Source organism: Bison bison, unplaced genomic scaffold (genome assembly GCF_000754665.1).
Source record: "Bison bison bison isolate TAMUID 2011002044 unplaced genomic scaffold, Bison_UMD1.0 scf7180017864471, whole genome shotgun sequence".
In the NCBI taxonomy this organism is placed as follows: domain Eukaryota; kingdom Metazoa; phylum Chordata; class Mammalia; order Artiodactyla; family Bovidae; genus Bison; species Bison bison.
Window position 1 is genome coordinate 1663208 of NW_011495032.1, and position 11441 is coordinate 1674648.

The 11441-nt window shown below is 34.1% G+C and overlaps 1 protein-coding gene across 2 annotated transcripts in view; it reads left to right on the forward strand.

Annotated features, from left to right (window-relative positions):
• The window catches only part of DPP10 (dipeptidyl-peptidase 10 (non-functional)), an 814904-nt gene that overhangs the window by 638077 nt on the left and 165386 nt on the right, over nt 1-11441 (forward strand). For both annotated transcript variants that reach the window (XM_010860773.1, XM_010860774.1), the window contains exons 6-7: nt 4347-4399; nt 4500-4581. In XM_010860773.1, coding sequence (XP_010859075.1) covers nt 4347-4399; nt 4500-4581 — 135 coding nt within the window. The remainder of the gene's footprint in view (nt 1-4346; nt 4400-4499; nt 4582-11441) is intronic.

The following is an 11441-nucleotide window of genomic DNA, read 5'->3' on the forward strand; positions in this document are numbered from 1 at the left end:
AAGCTTCATTCAAACATGAGTTATAATACCGTTGGCCATGAGCTCAATGTTAATGAATGAACAATATTCAGTGTTAGATGCCACTTTTTTAAGTTAAAAAGAAACACATTAAAAATGTATTGATTATTTGATCAAAATGTAACCAGAGGCTCATAGAAATCTAATCCTGTATTTCTCCTAGGAGAAATCATTCAGTATTTTCTAATTCAATGTTCATGGTGACTTATAGATCATAACAGCAATAATGATAATCAATTATACCATTCATGATGATTAACATTTAGTAATCTTGTATAAGTTCCTAGAGATGATTGGAATCGGATTGGTTTGTGGGATCCTATGATATTTTCTGTACCTCCCAATACCTTTTGGTATCAGGAGACTGAATATCATGTCAAGTCCAGCTTCCAGGAGTATATATTTGATCAAATTTTTACATAGTATGTCTCGGTTTTGCCCCATACCTACTACCTTTGCCATAACTATTCATACTCTGTAACAAACAGTGGAGCATCATTTGCAGAGATGAGCTGAATATGTAATTTTTGACCATGAAATTTCTTTGTCCCCATGGATCTTATCAGATGTTCAATTTGGCCCTTATTTTACAGCAGCCAATAATTACAGTAAAAAGACTGTTTCTAACCTTAGGGATTCCACTTTCATCTTCTCATCATAAAACAAGACCTACATAGCCAATGTAGAAGAGATATATATGATAAAAGGAAGTGAAGAATGTTAAAAAAGAATAGAAAAAACTGGAAATACAACTGCCATATGACCCCGCAATCCCACTGCTGGGCATACACTCCAAGGAAACCAGAACTGAAAGAGACACGTGTACCCCAGTGTTCATCGCAGCACTGTTTACAATAGCTAGGCCATGGAAGTAACCTACATGTCCATTGGCAGATGAATGGATAAGAAAACTGTGGTATATATACAATGGAATATTACTCAGCTATTAAAAAGAATGAATTTGAATCAGTTCTAATAAGGTGGATGAAACTGGAGCCTATTATACAGAGTGAAGTAAGTCAGAAAGAAAAACACCAATACAGTATAATAACACATATATATGGCTTTTAGAAAGATGGTAACGATGATCCTATATGTGAGACAGCAAAAGAGACACACATGTCAAGAACATACTTTTGAACTCTGTGGGAGAAGCCGAGGGTGGGATGATTTGGGAGAGTAGCATGGAAATATGTGTATTACCATATGTGAAATAGTTCACCAGTCCAAGTTCAGTGCATGAGACAGGGCACTCAGGGCCAGTGCACTGGGACAACCCTGAGGGATGGGATGGGGACGGAGGTAGGAGGGGGATTCAGGATGGGGAACATATGTACACCCATGGCTGATTCCAATATTGTAAAGTAATTAGCCTCCAATTAAAATAAATAAAATTTTAAAAAAGGAATAGAAATGCCATTCAAGGAGAGAGATGCAGATTAGCACAGACTGAATTTATTCCAATGTGCCTTAATATAGATGTTCAATAAAACCAAGTTCATTTCTTTTTGAAAATTCCCCCTTTTAAAATCTCTGCAACACTATGCAAACAAACATAAAGAAATGTCTGTCTCTAACCTGTTCATCTCCTACCTTGAACTATTTATATTTTATGGTGGACACATAATGTAATTTAGTTATGGGAAAATTACAAAACAAGAAGTATTTGAGATCTTCTGTGAGTACATGCACACACACACACACACACACACACACACACACACACACACATACACATCACAGATAGTGGATTTAGTGGAAAGAGTTCTAAGCCAGGAGAAAAGGGTTAGGATCTAATTACCTGTAAACTGCAAACTATTGGCTTTTTAGGGAACCTATAGTTGAGGCTCAATCTCTATGATATGTTTGCTATGTGTTTGCAGGTTGGGTAGGGTTAACTTTTTTTAAAAATTAAAGTATAGTTCACTTGCAATATTATATTAGCTTCAGGTGTACAGGGCTTTCCTTGTGGCTCAGCTGATGAAGAATCCGCCTGCTGTGTGGGAGACCTGGGTTCAATCCCTGGGTTGGGAAGATCTCCTGGAGAGGGAAACGGCTACCCACTCCAGTATTTTGACCTGGAGAATCCATGCGGTTGTAAAGAGTCAGACACAACTGAGTGACTTTCACTTTCAGGTGTACAACATAGTGATTCAATATTTTTATAGTTTATGCATATACAATATTATTAACTATACTTGTGACTTATTTATTTATTTTTTTATATTTTTCTTGACTTATTTATTTTATAACTTGTTGTTTGTACCTTTTAATCCCTCTCACCTGTTTTCCTCATTCTCTGATCCTCCTTCCTCTGGCAAATGCTAGTTAGTTCTCTGCATCTGTGAGGGTTAAATTCTTTATTATGATCTTCCATTTCAACATACCAGCTGAGAGAAACAAATGCTGTATCAAGCTAAGAACTACAAAGCAGAAAGTGAATTTATATATTTTTCTCTCTAAATCCCATCATTGGAAAGACATCTAAGTTCTTAGAATTCATACACTGAGAAGAGCCCGTAACCTCTATAGCTCTACGTCATATAAATATGATAGAAAGAGACCAACATTCAATGATTATATTCATCCAGTTTTGTGTCAGTGATTATTTTGGCTTGCTTTGACTAAAACAGTAGTGAACAGGAACTCTTTTTCAAGAGCTATATGAACCTAGAATTCATAGGAGAGTGCATTAGGTAAATTAACAGATGGAATGAATAGTTTGTTTCTACCCATAACATCATTGAAACATTTGTCTGGTTTGAAGACCACTTAATGACTTGGCAGTTTACTTTGGCAACATAACTTTCTGAGATGGGAAAACAATATGTAGAAGTGGTCACAGTTCTCACCTCTTTATCAGCTATAGTAGTAAATTCAAGATTTAAAATTTGTAGTCAAATATGGAATTTTATAGAACACAATATGAATGCCAAAATAGACACCAGGAAAAATATTTTTCACTTCTATGACTCTATAGTAAAGGTGATCTCAGGTTTAATAGTTATTCCAAAAGAAATGGAGGAAACACTTCATTATGAAACACAGTAATATAACAAATTGTGGGAGGATTGTAATTTCAATGCACAGAATGAACACTAGTATTTATTTACCAAATATGTGGCCAATCATGTTTAATTGAAGTTATTATTGCAGTGAGAAGAAATAATAATTTGACTTCTGAGGAGTTTTCATTGACAGTATTATATTTGTGCAATGTACATCGACTATAGGATAAGAGAAGTTTTTATAAGTACATGCTGAAAAATTAAAGTATCAATATAAGCTCTAAGAATCATGTAAATAATAATATAACAATATAGTTAAGTGGAAAACAGTTTCTTCACAGGATCCATATAGCTTAGAAAAATATAATTTCATTAAAATGTCACAACTTATCATCTCTCTCCCTAACCTATCTTTTACAATTTTCCTCATTTTCTCTGTATTCCATTATTTCATCATCTTTAATTAGTAAGAACCAACATTTACGGATATCTTTGCATCATCCACTATGGTCTTTAATGTCACCTCAACACGGAAGCTGTGATCCTTTGGAGGATGTCCTTTAGAAAGAAACAGGACTCTTTATAAGATGATATAAGATGTCTCTTGAAGATACATACTTGCAACCAATTATTTAACATATAATTTTCAGATATTTCTATGAAGTGCTTGGGGTATTATCCCATTTTGTCTCCACAAGCACTTCCATTTGCAAGAGATTTTTCCCCATCAGAATCATTATTCAACAAATATTGATTGCATGTTGCAGGCAAATATGATACCATATAAGGTAATATGGCAGATGCCAAGGTAATACACACCCGGACCTGATTCCAGTGGGAAAAGGAAACAAGCACTTAAAATCTTATCTAACTTATGCTACAAGGTGTGAAATGTCCTAAGAGTCAAAAGTAAACTTTGAGAGAGAGAAATTCTCTAGATAGATAGGCTGTAATGGAAGGAGGAAAATTTTTCATCTGAGTGAAGTTAGGATATCCTAAAAAAATAAATAAAAAAAATAGATATTCAGAATATACAGAAGGAATTTATCTAATATAGCTGAAGTATAGACTAGGTGAAGAGAAGTAGTGGATGATAAGAGTGGAAAACCATGTAGAATACAAATACCAAAACACTGGAGTGTCAATGTTTCGATATTCAAACTTGAATAAGGTTTGAACTTTATTTTATAGGTAATGAAGAATCACATTTTGAATTCTCTCTAAAACCAATTTTGCATTTCCAGAATTTAGTAAAAAACATATATATACTCATTAAAATAGACTCTTTACTCCAAACTATAACTCTTCTTTTTGTTTCAGATTTTTCATTATTCGTATACTGCTTCGTATGTGATCTACAATATACACACTAGGTAAGTTCTTTGATCATCTGGTTTCCATGAGCAACCGTCCAACTGAACTGTAGGTGTAGGTGTCAATTTGTTCATATAAAAATATTTACCTTTTTTCAAGGGAAGTTTGGGAGTTAAATCCTCCAGAAGTAGAGGACTCTGTCCTGCAGTACGCGGCCTGGGGTGTCCAAGGGCAGCAGCTGGTAAGTACAGGCATTAATATGCACCAAACACTGTCAGCCAGGGCCCTATGGGAAATGCCTATAGAAGGCAATGTCTTTAAAAGTTGTCCTATTATATGGATGTTTTCCATTTACTTTAATATCTTGTATCTAATACTCCAATTTAAGAATATATCAAACAGTACCAATATTATGTTGTCAATTAATTAAATAGTAAAAATTTATAAAGTAATGTGTGATTAAACTGTTAGTTGATCATGAAACCCAGAAGAGATCCAAGAATATGAAGGCCAGTTCTGCAAAATTCCGGTTACATCATGTTTTATTTATTCTTAAAGCAAAATTCAGAGCAAAATTTAAGATAGAAATCTATACTTGACAGTGTTCTCTTAAGAAAAGGTTTTTTCATCATCATAATTTGAAATAATTTTGAAATTATCACAAGTTCAAAAAGAGAATGATTGATGTAAAAGCAATTTGAGCTTCATGATATTCTTGTACATGTCTCGTGCAGGCCTGGATATAGACTGTAAGGGCAGACTGCTCAGAAAGTGGTATTGCTTGTGTGCATGGCTTGAGCATGGTCAAAAGTAGTACACATGGCCAAACTGATTTCTAAGTGTTTTTGTGTGTTTATATGCCTACTAGCAACAGTGTGAGAATTCCCTTTGTTCCGTATCCTCATCAATACCTAGTTTTTCCAGGCTGTCATATTTTTTGTTAATAATGACATTATTGCTTCTTTATTCCAATTTCTATACTTTTTATTTTATTAAAATCTTTTTGCACTAGCTAACCTACAGATGTGTCTAGTTATGGTGTGATAGTTTTTTGTGGAGAGATTTTTTTTAAATTATTTTATTATGACTGTAAGATTAAGGTTTTGGTAATCTATGCATTTATAAAATTCCATTTCACCTAAATTTTCAAATTTTTATCATAATACATTTAACTTCTCTGTTTTTTTAAGCTTTACATTTGTTTCTGTATTTATTTTTTCGTGTTTTCTAATATTATTTGTAGGTTCTGTTCTCTCTTTTTTCATGGTCAGCTTTGGTTGATATTTATAAATTTCACATTTGTCTTGTCAAAAAGCCAAATATTGAATTGATTTTATCCTTCCTAGTATAATGTTAGTGTTTCCTTTTTCTTTTGTAAAAAATAACTGAAGACTAGAATTTTCTCTAAATTTTCCTTAATATTCATTCAAGTTTGATAGTGATATTTTTATACTAATTTGGTTTGAATATGTAGAAAATAGATCATATGTTCTTACTTCTGATGGGTTATTTTGATGTTTGTTTTCGAATTTACAAAACTATGAACTTGGATTTGAAATTGAGTTCTAAAGTTCAAAAGCAGGTCTCTGTAATACTGACTTTGGAAATAATAAGAGTTGATTAATGGCTTAATATAAACTTTTACAGACGTTTTCCATGTGGGAAGTACAATGTTTTATATGTGCCTATTAGGTCTATCTTAATACATAATTAAGTTTTTAAGACTTTTTAAAACAAAAGTTTGTCAATAACAATGAGAGAAATACGTACAAATTTGCCAGACGTTAGACTTAAAGCTGCTTAAGCATCTTTATGGTTGTATTTTTTAAAGAAATCCTATGTAACAGTGTATTCATTGTCATATCCACTCTAAATGGTTGATTAAATTATTTTAAAAACAATAAGTAGTAATTTAAAAATGAAAAAAATACTGCTGTGTTTCTGTCCTCCTCAAAAGAAGGCAGAGGTTACACTAAAACAGGTCTTAATCCAGGCACCTGCTTTGAGGGTGCCAGACCTAGAGAAAGCATTCCATCTATATGTCCATAAGAAGGAAGACATAGATTTGGGAATGTTAACTTAGAGGTTGGGACCTGAATCCCAGTCACTGGCATACTTGTCCAAGAGGCTCCACCCAACCACCTGAGGCTGGCCTCCCTGCCTTCAAAACCTTGCAGTTATTGCAAACTTGATAAAAGATGCTTTAAAACTTGGGGGCAAACTATTTTTATTAGACACCAAGTGAAACAACTCCTGAATGGGAGAGGTCACTTATGGATGTCTGATCAAAAGATCTTCAGATACTAAGTAATATTTAACAAAATCCTGCTTGTTTGAGCTACAAGTGGTCTGTCATTCCAGATCTTTTTAACAATGAAACAGAAGGCAGAAGACCATATTAATAACAACAAACTAGTTATAGTTACAGCTTGGTTACAGCTCAGGTGGGAAGCAGGCAGGGGCAAAGGGCAGTGGCTTTCCAAGATGCAAGTGCAGGGCAACCCCTAAAGCGGTCCTGATTCCTCTTGGCTTCCCTTTTTATCGTTTCTGTCTCCTCCCTGTGAAGCCTGGTGGGTTACATCCTGTGAAAAATAGGTGGTGGTTCAAGTATTCACCAGATTGTTTATGCCCAGGACCAGAGGTTCTCACTCAGGTCCTCGACTTCCTCTTTTGTAGGCACCCCCAACCTGCGTTGTTCTGCTATCTTGGACTCTATTTTTTTCTATTCTAACTACCTGACAATTCTAATACCATAGATTATAAGCAGTGTGTTTGTCTTTATCATGGGTCTATTTTAGAAACATTTAAAACAGTGTGTTTATATTCCTATGTAAGACTGTCTCTAGATCCATTCCATTATGATATTCCTAAAAGCTGGCAGCAGAAAATGCACAGAATATGCTAGATATAAAGGTGCAGGTCTGATTCAGAGAAGGCAAGAATCAATGTGTTTATCGGCAGTGGTGAAGTGGGCAGTTCTATAGTCTTACTCACTTTCCTCTGCTGCTGACAAGAGAGCTGGTTCATAGGGCAGAAGCAGATTCTAAACACACAAAATGTCAGAACACAGAAACCCAAGTTAACCTCATGTTTGTGGCACTAGAGAGTCCTTGGGACAAATCTATAAATGACTCTTGTTCTGCAAGTCTGAGAGGAGAAAAATTCTGTGCCAAAGTTTATGACAAAATAAGTTTCATACTCTCAATGAAGTAGTATTAGTTGCATGCATTTTCTCTAATGATTCATATTTGCTATTGATTCATTATTCTTTAACATATTTGAAACAATCATAAAAGTGCTAAAAGTTTATAAAAAGCATAGATCTTCTCAAGGGAGTTATTTTGCAGGTGATTGAATCCTCATACATCTATCTTTGAGACTGTTACTTAATCTCCATATGCCTTAGTCTCCTTATCTGTAAAGTGCTGACAATAGCAATGCTTTACTAATAATGCTATCATGTTTAATAAGTATCAATCAAGCATATAGGATTTTAGAGGTGTTAGATTTAATTGTTTTTAAAAGATAAAAAAAAAACTTTGTTACTTGAATTTTAACTTCTTTAGGACTTTTTATGTCACTAAATTTGTGAAGAAATGAGGTTAAGTTCTGTGTAATGGCATTTTTCAAAGTCATTTGGGAAAGTTTGCAGTGAATTCCACTCTTATTGAGGTTATGTTTTGTGCAAGTAAACATAAATTCAATGCATTATCATTAAAGAGTTATCTCTACAAATAGCTATTGGTCCATTTCATGTGAATGACAGGCTTTGTCAATATTTGAAGCCATTAGCAAACTCTTCAATATGATTTCTCAAAGATGAGCCATTGCAATTAATTTAAATGAGTCTTATAGTGTTTATAAACTAAGGACAATTCATTTTTCATCTTTAATTCTCAGTTTCAAATTTTATTTGCTGTAAAATAAACTCCTGGCTATAAAGAAGAAAGGAAAGAGGTTAGGCATAATTCGTAGATAAAGAAAGTCTTAATTAGAATTTAAACGATGTAGAATTTTTTAGTAGCACTAAGTGTAGGGGAAAACAACTTCGATGGATCTAACTACATGAGGAAAGAATCTGACACAATACAACATGTATTATTTATAAAAGGCAGTGAGTACATTACTTTACTTGTAGCAAATGTATTATAGAAGGAAATAATAGATCCTGAAACAGGAAAAGGTATATTAGTCATTCATTTGAAAAAAATTCTGGTTTAAGATGATTTAGCCTTTTTCTTTTCAAAATAGCTTCATCATATGAAAGTTAAAATCACTCATTGTAAAACATTTTGAAAATTCATATAGTTCCTGTAATTATATGAATTCTTCTAAATTCATATAATGGAGAAGGAAATGGCAACCCACTCCAGTGCTCTTGCCTGGAGAATCCCTTGGACAGAGGAGCCTGGTGGGCTATAGTCCATGGAGTCAGAGTCAGACACGATTGAGTGACTGACACACACACACACAAATTCATATATAAAAATTAATTATACTTACCTATAATTCTACCATAAGAATTGAAAGATTTTGAAAATCAAATGAAATTTGAACATAAGGAAAAAACATTTCACTGACTAAAACACGCTATCTAGAATTAGAAAAAAAAACTCAGTTCAACCTCAGATTCTGTTTTTTATTTTGTGACTTATGGAAGGTTGAAAGCGTTAAGCTTGCTTGTTTTAAAAATGAAAGAAAATCATAGCTATTCTCAGTTTAAATGAGATAGGTCATATGCACAAGTTGATTTCCAGAAAACAGTATTAACCATGTATATGTGTATATATGTGTATGTATCATATGTATGTGTATGTGTATTCAGAGAGAGAGAGAGATAGGAAACTTGACTCATGCAATTATGGCAGCAGTCTGGTCAGCTGGAAACTCTGATAAGATTTAGTATCACAATCTTGAGCTGCAGAACAGAGGCAGAAGTCCTCCTTCAGGAAGCCTGTTTTTGCTGTTAAGGTTTTCAACTGATTAGAAAGGACAACTCATATTATTCTTTAGTTAAGGTGAACTGATTATAAATGCTAAGCATACCTTTTAATTACATTCACAACAGGAGTAGTATTAGACCAAAGAGACACCAAAACTTATCCAAATTTACATATAAAATTAGCCATCACAGCATAGTAAGCACACAATAAATGATATCTATTCATTTGATTCTCACTTGTCCTTTCACGTATTAACATAGTTAGTGCAGAATTTCATCATCTTTACCCTAAAACATTTTACAGCTTATTTTCTAATATCCCTTCTTCAGTGGCTAGCCACTCTAATTCACACCTGCAGAGGTATGGTTAATAATGCAGATCCTTTACAGCTGCCGCAAGCTTATGAAATGTCACTGAGGTGACACAGAGTGCCACTGATGTGACTCACAAGATGTGACTAAGGTGTCACATCATCTGACTCCTGACACTTCATCACAGTGCACAGCACAGAGTTTGCTCTGCCTGAACTAAACTCTGTAATTTGCAGAGGGTGACACAGGGCTGCTTTATGTTCTAAGACATTTCCCTTTCTATACCCATTGTTTTCCTCAGAACTCTTTGTCAAAGACTTTCTATCCTCTTTGACAATTTTTTCCCCAATATGTCTACATCTAAGTGAATTTCTTACTCCTCAATAGTCTAACATTCTTCTTTTTTACCTCAAATTTTAAATATTTTATATTATTTATATACATTGCTATCTTCCACCACTGACCTATAGTCATTTCCAGGGCAGATGGAATAAAGACTATGCTAAATGTCTCTGTCCTCTCTCTCTTCCGTCTTTCCCTCATCTTCCATCCCCTCTTCCTCCTTCATAAAAAATCATTTAGCACAAGGCAAAAGGTTTATTTAATAAGAAAGTAATGGATAGTGGGATGCCAAAGAAGGTTTTGAGAATGGCATAATATGAAAAGATATCATACATGTAAAGACACATTTGGCAGGAAAGTTTATAACAGAGTGTAGGTAACTAAAGGCAGAGAGCTAGGTTTAGAGGCCATTAGTATAACCTAGCACTGATTTGATAAGAAACAACATATTTAAGAGATGAATAAATCAAGTTTTAAAATGAGAAACTTTGCTTACAGTTGAACAATGAAAACTGTAAAGTGTTTATTACACATAAATTATGTGTATTTCATTACATTTTACAAATAATCTCATTTAGACTCCTAATTTATTTAAGCCACTTTATTGAATATAAATAAAAATTGATGCATACTAAAGGCTGTACTTTGCATTGAATACATACAAAAGACTGTACATATTTAATGTATAAAAATTGATGAGATGAAAATAAGTAAACACCATGAAAGCATCACCACCATAAACAATGTAAACATATCTATCACCTCCAAAAGATTTTTACTGCTCTCTACTTTTTCATGTGATAAGAACACAGCATAAGATAGATTCTTTGTTAGATACTGCTAGTATTTCTTTCAGTCTATTTAGGGTACAATAATCACCATACCTGTTCTTTCAGTGGCATAAAGCTTTAAACATATTCAGTGTGTTAATTTATCACAACTTAGGTATTTAAAGAAATCACATTTCTGTACTTTATTATATATATTTCTGAAAAACATAATGTTTAGGTAATTCTCTATATACAAACTGTTGCTGTTGGTTAGTTGCTGAGTAGTGTCTGATTCTTTGCAACCCCATGGTCCGTAGGCTGCCAGGCTCCTGTGTCCATGGGATTTCCCAGACAAGAATCCTAGAGTGGGTTGCCATTTCCTTTTCCAGGGGATCTTTCAGATAGGGCAGGTAGATAGTTTACCACTGAGCCACCAAGGAAGCCCTTCCAAATACAAGTACAAAACTGTCAAATTTTCTATCACCTGTGTTTTTACCTACTAGATATTTACCTTAAAATTGTATTAAAATCTTAAGTGATTAACAAGGGTTCTTTGCCTCTCAGTTCAGTTGCTCAGTTGTATCCGACTCTTTGCGACCCCATGAATCGCAGCATGCCAGGCCTCCCTGTCCATCACCATCTCCCGGAGTTCACCCAAACTCACGTCCATTGAGTCGGTAATGCCATCCAGCCATCTCATCCTCTGTTGTCCCCTTCTCCTTCTGCCCCCAATCC